General features: G+C 43.2%; 1 protein-coding gene across 1 annotated transcript; it reads left to right on the top strand.

Moving 5' to 3' along the window:
• The first annotated feature begins 1,579 nt into the window (after window positions 1-1,579).
• Window positions 1,580-12,995, top strand: LOC117348516 (caveolin-3-like). Its single transcript, XM_033920736.1, has 2 exons — window positions 1,580-1,824; window positions 11,976-12,995. Exons 1-2 carry the CDS (start codon window positions 1,711-1,713, stop codon window positions 12,315-12,317), a joined length of 456 nt encoding a protein of 151 aa, XP_033776627.1. The 5' UTR covers window positions 1,580-1,710; the 3' UTR covers window positions 12,318-12,995.
• The last annotated feature ends 2,541 nt before the right edge of the window (window positions 12,996-15,536 follow it).

The raw sequence follows: 15,536 nt of genomic DNA, 5'->3' as shown, positions 1-15,536 counted from the left end.
AGCAGCCCCTCGTCCTTGAATGAAAAATAGGCTGAATGACACCAGTGTACTGTACATACATTTCTGTGTAGTATAAAAAAATACATTCCACAATTCCAAAATTACTGTTTCCCACCTATTATTCTGAAAAAAGAATTCTCATACTACCTCCAGCACACAGCCCTGGTAACTCCTTATGAACTCCAAAGCATGAAACATGCCATAGCCCATATTCTGCCTTAGAGAGATGTAGCCATGATGCAGCCCTCATGCCAAATGGCAGCTGGTGAACCTAGGCACCGATGCTGAGAGCTCCTCTTGGATCCCCTGCTCCCTCCCTCCTTGAATACCAGTTTGTTCTACCAGCCCACCCCACCCCAAACATCAGATCCCCCTTAACTCAGAGGCAGGAATCCCGGTACTTCTGCACGCTGCAGGGGAGAATAGACATGAGCAGGGCCTAGCAGGGAGGGGGGGGTTATAGGATTTCACATTCTTTGCAGTCTTGAGAGAGTCAAAGTACTATTTAGAGCACATGCAGCTAAAACAGAAAAGGAACAGGGATTAAGAGGAGAGTGACAGAAGGGTGCCACTCTCACACTTGAATTTCTAATGCCCCAGACTTTTATCTGGAAGGCACAGCGGGAGCCTCCCTCTGTACATTTGTGACATCATCTATGACATCAGTGCATCATGCTCCAGGCACAAGCTTTCTACCTTTCCACCTTTGTTCATGATGCCTATATCCTTGCAATTGGTTTTTGGGAGATTAAAAAAAAGCAGGAAGGGGGGAAAGTTATGTCATTTCACCTTTTTAACTCATCGCATTCTGTTCTGACCAGAGTAAAAACATGTCGGGGCTTTGTCGTTCACGTACTTTCTGCATTAGCCATGCACATAATAGGATTTTTAATCAGTGAACTCTACAGATTTGAACATAGAAACTGGGAACAAGCAGGTGGTTAGCCCTGAGAAGACACTGAATAAATCCTGAATAAAGACTATGGGGTCCTTTTATCCGCGTGTTAAACCTCCTGCTGCGCTAGCTGCTAAGGCCAGCATTGAGCAGGCGTTAGTTTTTTTAGCCGGCTGCGGGGGTTAGCGCATGATGAAATGTCCGACGCGCTAACCCCGCTAGCAAGGCTTGATAAAAGGTTCTCTATAAGTTCTAGTTTTAATGGGGGTTTCTTTGTATTCAGTGCTCTAATAAATCATAACCCCCTCTGGATAGAATGCAATGTTATTAAAACAGAGATATTCCCTCCCCTCAACTTCATGTTTTCCATCCTAACTCCCCATCTCCACCCGTCCTCCAAACACATACACACATGTTGTTGGTTTTTTTTACCACTTAAAGGGCAATCTCAAAGTTTCCTAAGGCTGAAAATTGTCCCTTCTATGCTGATACCGTTGCTTCTTTTCCCTCTTTGGGATCCATATCCAGAAATAATTGATCGTATAGAGCATGTTGCAGAGTTCTCAGAGTGAGGGAGATTAGATAGGGGAAGAGGGTGGGAATGATTCCTTTGATGGGACCCAGAGAAAGGCTACACTTTCAGGAGTAGGGGAGGAGAGAGGGAGTGCCCTTTGCCATGCCTGGGAGCAGCAGCTTGACAGACAAAGCTGAGTTGTGTAGAGAAAAAGAAACAGAGGAGCCCCTTAGATATTCCTGAAGTGGGATAAGACACAGTCCCCCACCACAGCAATAAACGAGGGGGAACATTGAGAGCCATGGCCCAGCAGGAGCAGCCACCGGAAATTGGCAAGAGCTTCCAGGAGATGCTGACCAAAGAGATTGACCTGGTAGATAGAGATCCCAAGAAGATCAATGAGGAGGTGGTGCAGGTGAGGAGGGAAAGGATTTCAATGCCTCCCAAACTGGGAGAAAGGTGTCACAGGTTGGGGAGGGGATAGAAAACGAGTGTGTGTAATGAATGAGTGAGGGTATGAGTAGGTGTGGGAGGGGGAGAGAGAACATGATCTGGAGTTATGTGCCCTCTCCCTGGTTTCAATGGTTATTGAATATGTACCATTGTGCCCTCAAGTGAGTCTAAGTTGGTAGCCGTATCCGTTTTTAAGTTTCTTAGAGGCCACCAGAGGTCAGAGTGCACTGGCCAGTGCCACACCATGCTCCTTCTCCTCCTTACTGGCCCAGGGTATGCAGAGAGCTAGCCTCCCCAGATTTGAAAAGGGGATAGAGAAGATTGGGGGGAGGAAAGAGACTTGAAAGTTTAAAAAATTCAGTGCAGATCCCTTACCCCAGTGACTCCACTGTACATCCCTCCTAGACTTCCAGGCAAGCTGTGAATAGCATCAAGGGGGCACAGAAATAGCAGGGCACAGCTGTTTCAGAGAGACGAGGAAGGAGGGGAATGGGGACTATATTTAACTTGCCACTTAACTCCTTCCTTCTTTACTACTGTGTGGTGCTGGGATGGCTTTAGGGCTTGTTTGGGGGTTTTTTTTGGAGGGGGATAGGAGTGGTGGGGGTAGGATGGATAGACAGATAGCAGCAGAGAGGAGTATTCTAATACCTCACCACTTTAATTCTTTGTCTTCTTCCTCCTGTGTGGTATCACCATTTATTCACTAAACTTGCACCTCCTTTTGTTTGTTCAGTCGTCATATAATTCCTGGACACGTTTTCAAGAATGCGTTATCAAATGAAAACTCAGTCATGTGTTAGACGGGAACTTTAAGTCACACAGGAAAGACTTTTTACAGTTTAAAGTTTATTATTTGGTTTGGGGTTACATATCATCGGCAGACAGCTTTTGTTTTGCTTCCACTGCATGCCTGGGTTTTATACTGTATTTTTCTGGAGTGCTGAAGTATGGCTCAGTTCTGCAGGGTGCGGTTGTTCCTCTGATGTGTAACTTCCTTTCTAGTGCTACCCCAGATCCAACAGTGCATAACTCTAGTATTCAAACTTGCAGTCACTACCTAGGTGCATCATCACTTGAAGTAGCTGATGGGTCGAACGTGGCTGCATCAGGCCAGCCCATCTAGCTGTATTCACTGCTCTTGGCTACTGTCTAGGACAGGGGTGGACAACTCCGGTCCTTGAGGGCCGGAATCCAATCGGGTTTTCAGGATTTCCCCAATGAATATGCATTGAAAGAAGTGCATGCAAATAGATCTCATGCATATTCATTGAGGAAATCCTGAAAACCTGATTGGATTCCTGCCCTCGAGGACCGGAGTTGCCCATGTCTGGTCTAGGACCTGGTGACCTTTGTTTCTCCATCCAAGCTTTATCCTCCTCCCATCCCTTCCCACTCCCTCCCTATACCCAACACTGGCTAAACTTTCAGATTAGTTGCTTGACAGCTTTAAATCCTTTGGGATCCAGGGATCATTTTGTTAAATAGGAACATTATGAGTCTGACAATGTCACTGAATACTTGGTTAGACATTGTCTCCATACAGCTAAATTGATGTTGGCCGCTGTGCAGAAGGATTCTGGAATTTCACTCCTTTATAAATGGAAAGCTAAGCTGAGTTATATCTAAGGGATGGAGAAGTTAGCTGTGTGTGACACATGGGAATTTTTTTACCTCAATAAGAAAATAGTCAGGGGAGGTACTTTTTGTGTGGAATAATTGATTTAAATGCTGATTTTTTTCTACTATGCATGAAGTTAAGTTTGAGTTGGATGATTGTGGGGAAATGGAAGATACTATTTGAATTTTGTTTCTGGTGGAGATTTGAAAGTTTTGGTTTCTATAACTATTTAAAAACTGGAGGTTGTTAAGCTTATTGATTTTTCAATTTTACAATTGCTATTTCATAATCGCACTTTGATGCTGTCCCAGAGTCAGAAAAATAGATGTTTATTGGTGTATTCACATTGTGAAAAGACAGATTTTGTGGCTTTTTAACTGGTTTCCATTCAATGATCCCCAATTTTTTGATGCAGTTATGAGTATTGGAACTTCCATTCTCACAACATTTTCACAAATGAAATGTCAGCTTTCACATAAAAAAAAACTTTTATCAACAAAATATGTACCCATTAAGAGAGAGTACCAATATGGAGTGCAATAAAATATTTGCCCTGAAAGTCAGTCTTTTCTAGAAAAAAACCAAGGGCCTTCACATCCCCACAGCCTTTAAAGGGCAATTCTATAATTGAGCATCTGCATGCATGCACCACTTGCACATGTAAACATACAAAATACTTTTGTGAATAAGTGTACTTTACACCATAATTCTATAAATAGTGCTACAAACTGCATGCAGAAATTTGGGTGACTGCCCAATTTCTGCATGCAATTTAATTAACAACCCAATTAGTACTGATAATTAGGTGCTAATAATCATATCGACTTTGATTAAAATTTTCACATGCATTTTAGGCATTGGGATCTGCGTGTAAATTTTATATGTGGTTCTAAAAAGGGGGTGTGGTGATGGGTGGAGCATACTTGTTTTTATAGAATAAAGGGAATCCATACCTATCCTGTTTGTCTGTCTTGTCTGTTTAGATTGTAAGTTCTTTCGAGCTGGGACTTCTTTATAGCTCTGTACAGCACTGTATACATCTGGTAGTGCTATAGAAATAATTAATAATAGAAGTAGTAGTATTGTAAAATAATGATTGATAATATTTCAATATTTTATATTTTTTAAAAATCTGTGGTTAAACTAGTAGGGAGCATAGAGGCTGACATCTCTTTAGTACAACTGCTGTTGTTTGGATAGTGTAAATCTGAAACAGCACACTCCATCTCAGCCTGAGAAGCCCAATGAGACAAAGTGCTAAATACACAAAGCACAGTCGTTAAGACCATGCGGGTCACTGTTGGCTGATTTTTTGGCCAATTTCCAAACAGAGATCTATGCTCAAAAAACTTCCCATGCAAATGAATTGAGTTGGATGTCTACCCTAATGCTGCCTCACCAGTCATTGGAAAACTGACTCTACATATGGGCAGAGAATTAGGAACACCTGCACTGCAGGAGAATCCCCAAAGCAGCCTCCAGCTGCTCAGCTGTTCAGGCAGGAAGCCTTTAAAAAAAAAAAAAAAAAATTAATGGACAGAGATGTTGTGACAGAGCCAGTCAGGGCCTTAGGTTCCTCCCTGTGCATCCCCGGATGCAATGGGAAGGGGAAGGACCACCATTTTGGAGTGACGGGCCTGTGAGCAGGAGGGACTGGACATTCCTACTGCGGTCTAATGTGTGAACAGGTACGGGGGAGGTTCGGGGGTGTGTGAAGTGGGCATCCTTCCTGATTCTTTTTTTGTAGGAAGGAGAGTGGGGAAGGGGAGGGTTTGTGGTGGGGTGTCAGTATGGGGGGGGGTATGTTCAGCTGCAGGAGGGAGTAGACATTCCTCCTGCCAATTTTGGATGGCATGGGGGAGGGGGTTCACAGCAATAGGCATCCCTCCTGCTGATTTATTGGTCCCGGGGTCATCGGGGGGGATTGTTGGGGTGTGGCGATATTGCATGGCATTTTTTTATGGGCACATCTGTGCTCATAGAAAAAAAAAATTTTAAACCGGTTACTGACAATCTGTCTGCTTTTCCTGGTCGGTCCTATGACCCAATTCTGGCATGCTAGTTTATGGCATCGATCGGATTCCTGGTTTTAATATTAATGGACTCATTTGCATATCAGAATCGGAGAATATAGGACCACACAGAAAACCACATGGTGACCGTTTAGAACATCAGGTCAGCAAATATGATTGGTCGCTAAACCAGTTTAGCGACGATCATTTGAAGATCAGAGGCTTTAGTGCATCTAGCCCAGTGGTCTCAAACACGCAGCCCGTGGGCCGCATGTGGCTCTCCAGGTGCTATTTTGCGGCCCACGGTCTGGACACGATGATCAACTGTAAAGCGGCGGTGGCTCCTCGCGCATTTCTCTTCCCCCTTCCCTTGTGGAGCAGCAGCGTGTCAGGCCGGCTCAAGTCAATCGATCCGTACAAAGCCGCGGGTGGCGGCTCCTTGCGCTATCCACTCCTGCATTGGAAGCCTCTCTGATGTCACATCAGAGGCTTCTGACGCAGGCGCAGATCTCGCGAGGAGCCGCCACCCGTGGCTTTGAACGGAACGATTGATTGGGAGCCGGCCAGACACGCTGCTGCTACACAAGGAAAGGAACCGAAGGGGAGGGGAAAGAGAAATGCTCTGCTGCATATGGAAAGGAGGACCCTAGGGAAATGCTGCTGCTGCTGCACAGGGAAAGGGAGAGGGAGGGAAAGGGGAAGAGAAATGCCTCTCCTGCACAGGAGAGGGGGGGAGGGAAATGCTGCTGCTTCTGCTGCTGCTGCATAAGGAAAGGGAGAGGGAGGGAAGGGGAAGAGAAATGCCTCTCCTGCACAGGAAAGGGGGAAAGGAAATGCTGCTTTTGTTGCTGCTGCACCCAATTGGGGAAAGAGAGGGAAGGAAGGAGAAGGAAGACAAGGGAGAGGAGAGGAACAAGAGATGCCAAGTTCATGGGAGGGAGGGAAGGAAAGGAAATATCAGACCATAGAGGGGGAGGGAGAGATGCCAGAGCAAGGGGGGAGGGAAGGAGACAGATGCAAGACCAGGGAAAAGGAAAGAAGGAGGGAGGGAGAAAAGGAAGGAAAGAGATGTCAGACCATGGAAATAGGGATGGAAGAAGAGAGAGATAGAAGGAAAGGTAAGACATGGAAACGTAGATTTTGAAAAGAAAGCAGAAAAATTGAATATTAAGTTAATGCCAAAGATGGATGCAATAATAGGTGAGAGACTGACTATGGTAATAAATACCAGTGGGGAGAGAGCAAATGCCGTCTAGAAAAACGCTCAGAAAAAGTGAAACTCTAAAGGGGGGGTGAATACCTCCCCTTGGTAAAAGAGTTTACCATCCAATCATTGCATTCACTTTATAGAACATCACTCTCTGACCATTGGTAAAAACTTTGATAGTTTAAATAAACTTGCTTAATCGACAAAAATGTTCAAAAATGTCGTACACAAAAAGATCTCTTGCTTAATGAAAGAAATGATACCGTGCACTTATCTGTGCAGACTTTAAAGTTTGTAGTTGTGAGGGCTCTGGGGTCTCAACGTGGCCCCGTTTCGAAAATCTGCTTCAGGAGACCCAATACTACACACTTGTGAGCCTTCGGGACAGTAAGGGAAATTTTCAAGTACCTTTCTTATTTCTAATCTTAATGTATATTTTCTGTAAACCGCTTAGAACCTAACGGATGTAGCGGTATATAAGAAATAAATTACATTATATTACATTACATATATATGAGTCCCTGTATGCCTTCTTAACAAAGATGGATGCAAGGCAGAAAGTGAAGTTGGAGAGAAAAACAGTCAAAGGACAAGAAGGCCCTGGAAACATAGTTAAAAGCACAGAAAAATAAAGTCACCAGCCAACAAGGGTAGGGAAAATGATTTTATTTTCAATATAGTAATTGAAATGTGTCAGTTTTGAGAAAGAAAAGATATTAAACTTTAAATGTGAGGGCTGCAGAAAAAATAGAGTACTTGGAGGGCCGCAGAAAAAATAGTTAATGTCTTATTAAAGAAATTACAATTTTGCATAAGGTAAAACTCTTTATAGTTTATATATCTTTCCTTTTAACTGTTAAAGGAAAGTTTTATAAACTATAAAGAGTTTTACCTCATGCAAAATTGTCATTTCTTTAATAAGACATTAACTATTTTTTCTGCGGCCCTCCAAGTACCTACAAATCCAAAATGTGGCCCCGCAAAGGGTTTGAGTTTGAGACCACTAATCTAGCCCAAAGTCTACCACTGGCTCCATAGTCCCAAAATAAGCAGTCGCTGCTTGCTATATTTCATCACGATAGAATAGGATATGGTAAAGCAAACTTAAGACTCCTTTTACTAAACTGCGGAAGAGCTTCTTACTGTGGTACGGCAAGGTATATGTTCCAACACTCACTCAATTTCTATGAGCTTTGGATCGTTTACCTCGCCGGCCCGCAAAAAGAAGCTCTTCTGCAATTTAGTAAAACCCAGGGTTAGCCTTCATTTTGGCCAGATATGAGCAGAGAGGAGAAAGGTCTTCCACAAAACAGAAATGTGATTAATGTAGTTCTGAAAACAGAGTATTGTTTGGCCCTGATATCCCAGCTTCCTTCCTCTCAGAAATGCGTGCAAAACCTCCTGCTTATGCACATAATTAAGCCTGTGTTTGGAAATATTGCAAGGAGTAAACCATCACTCAAAGAAAGTCATACTGAATCCCATTAAGGAACTCTCAGAAGATACTATAGCCACTGGTCAGTGGTTTTGTCCACAGAGATGTACAACTTGATCATCATTTTCTCCCTCTAATTTTTCCCCTTTAATTTTAGTGGTGGGGAACTCCTTTCATTGAACATTTATGTATGTTAGCTTTCCGGAAGGATTGAGGTGGGCGTTTGTATCACTTGGTGGCTTCTTTACTAATATTTGTATTATTTATGCCATTTCGCTTCTCTGCCTCCCCCCCCCTTCACCCCTTTTTAATAAGCCACGATAGAGATTTCTACCATGACCCCGGGCACTAAATGCTCTGATTCTCATAAAATTCCTAAGAGCGTTGGAGCAGCATCAAAGCATTTAGCACTCTGAGCCATGGTAGAAAACTCTACTGTAGCTTAGCACAAAAAAAAAAAAAAGGGCTTTGTTTTTCATAGTGAACTTGAGTTTGGTCAGTATAAGGTGGTTTTTTTCCCCCTTATTTTGTTCTCTCTGACTTATAGAATATAAGATTTCTTGCACACATAAATAAATAATAATTTTATAAAGAGAAACTTTTTTTTTATTTTCATCAGGAAGACATTTACCAATCTAAAAATACTGCATAGGATTAAAACATTCTTGGATCCATCTTAGCAGAAAACAGTATTGCAGGTCATTATTCTAATACAATTGGATTATTGTAATATTATGTTGCTTGGCCTTCTAGTCCGTCCGTTATGCAGACTCCAGACTGTGCACAATGCTGCAGTTAAACTGTTCTTTGGGGGTACATCAATCGATCATACTACCCCATTTATGTTAAAGCTGCATTGGCTCCCTGTACATATGGCATAGAGCAAATTGGGTCTAATATGGATGTTTCCAAAAGATTTGAAGAATATATAAAAAGGCCTACCACAGGCTAACTTGAGTGTGTCTAGCTTCAATATTAGCTGTTCCCATATAGAACAAAATAAGCTACTATCTTTTTCTAAACAGTAGATTTACTTGCAATAAGAGACAGGCGTATCATAATCGTGGGTGATCAGATCATAGGATCTCTTATAATTTCCATATTATTTCAGGTCCACACATCCTGACTCCAAATTTTAATCACCTACACCTGTCTCATCCTAACTGCCTCACTTATTTTGTGTAAAAAAAACTACAGAACTACATCTGCAGGTGTGTGCTTCATGAGCTGTATCATCGAAATATATTGTATAACAATGAAATTTTTTTTTTAAAAACCCACTAATCACAAAAGTAGTAAATATAAACCCTCAAATCATGGGTGAAGAGAGAAAGCAACATTTATCTCAAATGGTATAACCCATGAACCAGTGCTGGTTGAGAATGTACAACTTCCAACACCCTTCTGACAGGAGAAACAGGCGTTTTAATCTGTCCAAAGCAGATCTTCCTCAGGGGATAATAACCAGCGTTGCTCTTCTACAATGAAAGAAAAGAAAAAACCATAAATAGGAAACACAATTAAAACATATGTGTGCACCAAAACCCCCTTTGATTTCTTTTTTATCACAAATATATAATTGATAAAAGCCATGTTTATATGTACTACATTTGTGATTAGAGATTTTTTTTTTTCATTGCTATACAATATATTTTGATGATACAGCTCATGAAGCACACATCTGCAGATGTAGTTCTGTAGTTTTTTTTACACAAAATAGGTGAGGCAGGTAGGATGGGACAGGTGTAGGTGATTAAAATTTGGAGTCAGGATGTGGACCTGAAATAATATGGAAATTATAAGAGGTCCTATGACTGATCACTCATGATTATGATACGCCTGTCTCTTACTGCAAGTGAATCTACTATTTAGAAAAAAGATAGTAGCTTATTTTGTTCTATATGGGAACAACTAATATTAAAGATAGACACACTCAAGTTAGCCTGTGGTAGGCCTTTTTATATATTCTTCAAGTCTTTTGGAAACATCCATATTAGACCCAATTTGCTCTACGCCATATGTCATTCTGGGTAGGATGATTATTCAATAAGGAAGTCCTCTTCTTCTTGGTTTACCTTTGGCTCCCTGTACAAGCAAGAACAGAATTCAAACTTCTTTAATTTATTTCTAAAATCCTACATGGTTTGACACCTGAATACCTCTGTTCATCAATCTCTCTGCTGTATTCCTTAGCCAAATCTCTAAACCCCCTCCCCCCCTTTCACAAAGCCATGATAGTGGCTGCCGTGCGACAAATGCTCTGACACCCATTAAATCCCTCTGGGCGTCGGAGGAATTACTATAGCAGCAGCCATTACCGCAGTTTTGTAAAAGAAGACCTAAGTTTATTTCAGGAAACTTGTTTATCAATTCCATCAAACTCCCTATGTCAAAATTCACCATGAGACTAAGATCAATTGTAGGCAAAGGCCTGATTCATGGAATAGGTTTCCGCAACCCCTCAGAGAAATTGAATGGTCTTAGGTTCAGTTATTGAAAGCTTATTTGTTCGATCATTATCTATTAAGTGCTTAATGTTATGGACTCTTTTGACATTCTTTGTATTTTTTTTAAATGTTTTTGTTTTGGGGATTATAGCCCATTTCTTTGCATTGTAGTCTGCCTGGAGCAGAATAAAAATGCTCATATTAAATTAGTTTTTTACCTGTACTATTTATCTGCTTCTGCAAATTAAAAAAAATATATACTGTATATCTAAACCATGAATACAGCACAGACAGCTGATATTGAGCTCCTTTTACTACCGACCCAGAGCACTAAATGCTCCAACACTCATAGGAATTCTATAAGTGTTGGAGCAGCATTGAAGGTTTTTTGGCGCTCCATGCTGTGGTAGAAACCTCTACCATGGCTTAGTAAAATCCAGCGATAATTTAAAATGTATACACACACATAGGACAAGGCTATGATAAAAGATGTATTTGAACGTTGATTATCCAGATTGCTCCGGTAGTCTCACTTTATATTCAAGTTCCTCCTGAAGTACCATGCCTATCACCCTCCCTCCCACTAGTGGTTTTTCTCTGCTTTTGCTGCCACTGCCATCAGCTCAGCCCAGCTCCCCCCCCAAACCGGGAAATTTTCCCCCCACCATTAGCATGCACCCTACAAGAGAAGAGAGTGTTTCCCCTCCCTTCCCAAACAGACATCAACCCCCCTCCCGGACCCAGAGGAAGGACCCCGGGCTTACCTTGTTTCTCTTGTGGTCTAGTGGCACGCTGGGGCAGGAGCAATTCTCACTCGTTCCTGCCCTTGCTCTTTCAGTGACAAAAATAGCTGCCGAGACTTCCAGTGGCAGTCTCATGAAATTATGAGTAGCCTCGTGAGACTGCCGCTGGAAGTCTTGTCAGCTATTTTCGTCGATGAAAAAACATGGGCAGGAGCGAGTGGGAAATGCTCCTGCCCCAGCGTGCCACTAGACCACCAAGGAAACAAGATAGGCCTGGGGTCTTTCTTCTGGGTCCAGAATGGGGTTGATTTTGTCTGTTCTGGGAGGGAGGAGAAATGCTGTCTTTTCATGCTGGGGGGAGGGGCACTGACAGTATTTTTAAACAATTTTTATTAAAAACAAAACCAAAAAAATAATGTCCAATCATCCAGATTTTTGATAATCTGGACTGCCCTTTGCTGAGGTTAGTCCGGATAATCAGCATTTTACTGTACTTTAAATTCTCCAAGAAAAGTGTGAAAAAATTACAAGAGGTTGTAAAAATGACTAAGAGGTTGCAACAGAGCCCAGACACAGGTAGGTTAATATGCTGAACTGGTCTCGTCCCTCTTTCTCTCTATTTTCTATTTCTTATTTATTCCTCTGCAGGTGGATTTTGAAGATGTCATTGCAGAGCCGGATGGTACCCATAGCTTTGATGGGGTCTGGAAAACGAGCAACACCGTATTCACGATCACAAAATACTGGTGCTATCGCCTGCTCTCAGCGGTGCTGGGAGCCCCCCTGGCACTGCTCTGGGGCTTTCTCTTCGCCTGCCTCTCCTTCTGTCACATCTGGGCAGTGGTACCATGCATAAAGAGCTACATGATTGAGGTGCAGTGTGTGAGTCGATTCTATGCACTGTGCGTGGCAACCTTCTGTGACCCTATCTTTGAAACTTTTGGAAAGATCTTCAGTGGCATTCGTATGACTCTCAGAAAGGAGGCCTAGGGAAGGACAGACATCAGCACCCAGGGAAAAGTACCTTTAATCCAACCCCAAACACAACATAGTCCCATATTGACTCTGTAGGGAGACAAAGACTGACACTTCTCATTTCATATTTCCTTCTTTTATTTACTGCCTGGAGGATTGTTCTTTATTCTTAAGTGACAGGTAAAGCGATGGGGAGTGATGGATAGCTTTTGCAGCCCTCTTGGTTAGGCCAAGAATGACTAACTGGCTCTAGGTCAGGAATGCCCAGCAGAGTTGGTTGTGGTTTTATTCCTAGTATATCTGTGGTTTGGTAAATTTGTTTTGCATATGAGAGACTGGAACGAGACCTAGAGATACAATGGGGGTAAAAGTAGAGAGGGTTCAGCCTGTCGCTGATGAAATGGAGCTCTCAGATCATCTCAGTTAAAAAGCATAATAGTTGGAAGGGAGAGCCCCACATATATGGACAGAGGTTTCACTGGATGGCTGACCATGTCTGTGGTGCACTAATTCCCTTCTGCTGAACCTGCAAGGTACAGGGGTGGGTAAGAAAACTGTAAATACAAATAAATGACACAGTTGCCTGAATCCTCGAGATGTGTATCTCTTGTGTTCCTAAGGTTAACTCCAGAAACACTGGGCCTGACGATATTCAAAGGATTGTGCTTCTAATTATGAGGACTTTTTACTAAGGCATGGTAAAATCTAGGCTTAGTGATTTACTGTGGCATATTTTTAAGGCTTTTTAATTTTTGTTACTCTTTTCATTAATGCACAGGACCACTTATTTAGGAGGCGTTAAGTCTGCTTTATCCAGTCAGGACCAAATTCTGTATATGGTGGCCTAAGTTGCACTCACAAAATCAGTGTGCACAGCTAATTTGTAACTTAATTGTACAACAAGCCAATTGGCACAGATTGGCAATTAACCAATTGATGCTAATTGGCACTAATTAGAAGCTGCGTGCTTGCAGGTATATTGTATATAGTGGTGCGTGTCACTTCTAGTGCGTGAATCTCAAAAGGGGCGTGGTCAAGGGTGGCACATGGGTGGATTATGGACATTCCTAAAAGGTAGACACACTGTTGTAGAATAAGCCCAATCCACACGCAGCTTAGGTACAGGTATTTAGGACTGGCTTTCCTTAGCCTAAATGAATGTGCCTAAATGTTATGCCACATATGGCTGCTAAGCGTAATTCTATATATATAGTGGATGCCTTTTATAGGAGCATGCTAAGTGCCATTCTGATCAGTGCCAATCCTTTAGGCACCATATATAGAATTTGGCCCTTAATGTGCACTAATCGGAGCCCACTAAAGAGGCCATGTTGTTGATACACCACCTTTCTGTGGTACAACTAAAGCGGTTCACATATATTATATACAGGTACTAGCTGGATAACACTTCAAGACCCATTCCTACCCAAATCACACCCCCTCCCAAAAATAGTTTTTTTAAAAATGATATAAACTACCACAAAATGCTTTAGTGAATTTTGCAGGCCTTTGTCCCGTATTAAGTGCATGGTTTAGTAAAAGGGCTCCTATGGGAGTTATGCTCCTAAATTGGCCTTTTTTAACTTTACTAGGGTTGAGGACCTATATTTAATATCAAAACTTCACTAAACACCTTTAAACCTAGGAGCACAAAAAGTGGGTGGCAACAGGGGCGGATTTACGGCAGGGAAAAAGGTTATGAGCTTAGCACTGATTTTCAATACTAGGCCCAGAAATCTAGGTAAACAAATGGCAGGCCTGGATTTATTCAAACATGGATGTTTGCAGCAGATGGTAGGTGCAAAACAAGGAACTGGAATAATATATCAATTATAAAAGGTTCTATGATGTGAACCTTTGTGGTTATGATATGCCTGCTCTCTGTTTAGATAAGTGTCTGGGGAGAGTGCATTGGATATACAGTGGTACCATGGTTTATGAGCATAATTCATTCCAGAAGCATGCTCGTAATCCAAAGCACTCGTATATCAAAGCAACTTTCCGAATAAGAATTAACGTAAATTCGGACAATTCATTCCACATCCCAAAAACTTAATTACCATTAGCAACGCCTCCACCGCTGCCTCTGCCACAGACCTATCCACGCGGCTCCTCCAGTTCTCTTGGGGAGGCCACTGCTGCTGTTCGCTGCCTCTCACAGGACCTGGAGAGGGGCTGTACTGCAGGGCGCTCATGTCACTGTGGGTGATGGTGCGCCCTGGCTACAGGGTGCTGGCTTTAATCAAACCGCCGCCGCCACAGAGCCTGGATGGGCACCATTGGCCCTGCTATTCATGTGCATAGCCGCTCCCGGACGCTGCCCCCCTGGATACCACTACCCCCCCCTCCGCCCCCCCCCCCCCGGGACTCTCAGGTGTTGGCCCACTCCTGCTGGACTCCCCCCGAGGCCACAGGTGCTGTGATCGCCTCCTCCCCCCACTAACCGGCCCTGTCCTTACTCGTGCGCTGCCGGTGTTAGAAAGTGCCTGCCACCAGTTTTCTGCTGGGCTGCTGCTGGACCTTGAGCATCTTCGCATGCTCAAGGCCTTCTGGATCTCACCCTTACCGAGATTCTCATGAGATCTCGAGACTCATGAAAATTTCGGAGAGGGTGAGATCCAGAAGGCCTTGAGCATGCGCAGATGCTCAAGGCCCAGCAGAAGCCCAGCAGAAAACCGGCGGCAGGCACTTTCTAACACCAGCGGCGCATGGGTAAGGACAGGGCCGGTCAGTGGGGGGTGGGGAGGCGATCGTGAAGGGAGGGAGCAGCGCTGGTGGCCACAGGGAGAGCAATACTGCTGGTTCCCGGGGTCAGGTCGGGTCGGGTGGGGGCTTGCAAATTGAGTCAATGCTCGGTTTGCGAGTTACAGTTTGCTCGAGTGTTTTACTCGTCTTGCAAAACAGTCACAAACCGTGTTACTCGCAAACCGAGGTTTGACTGTACTTCAGTAAAAAAGTCTCTATATCAGGCCTGCACAACTCCGGTCCTCAAGGGCCAAATCCAGTTGGGTTTCCAGGATTTCCCCAGTGTATTTGCATAAGATCTATTTGCCTGCACTGCTTCCATTGCATATTCATTTGGGAAATCCTGAAAACCTGGCCTGGCGAGGGCTGAAATTGTGCAGGCCTGCTCTATATGAAGGTTTGTTCCTTTATAAATAGAAGCTCCTTGAGCTCTGTGTTAAGGATTTTAAGGCATCGGAAAAAGTTTTTTTGACCATCCGGTTTTACCCT

The sequence above is a fragment of the Geotrypetes seraphini genome, chromosome 1 (genome assembly GCF_902459505.1).
Source record: "Geotrypetes seraphini chromosome 1, aGeoSer1.1, whole genome shotgun sequence".
Classification (NCBI taxonomy): domain Eukaryota; kingdom Metazoa; phylum Chordata; class Amphibia; order Gymnophiona; family Dermophiidae; genus Geotrypetes; species Geotrypetes seraphini.
This window is presented reverse-complemented; position numbering and strand designations above follow the sequence as displayed.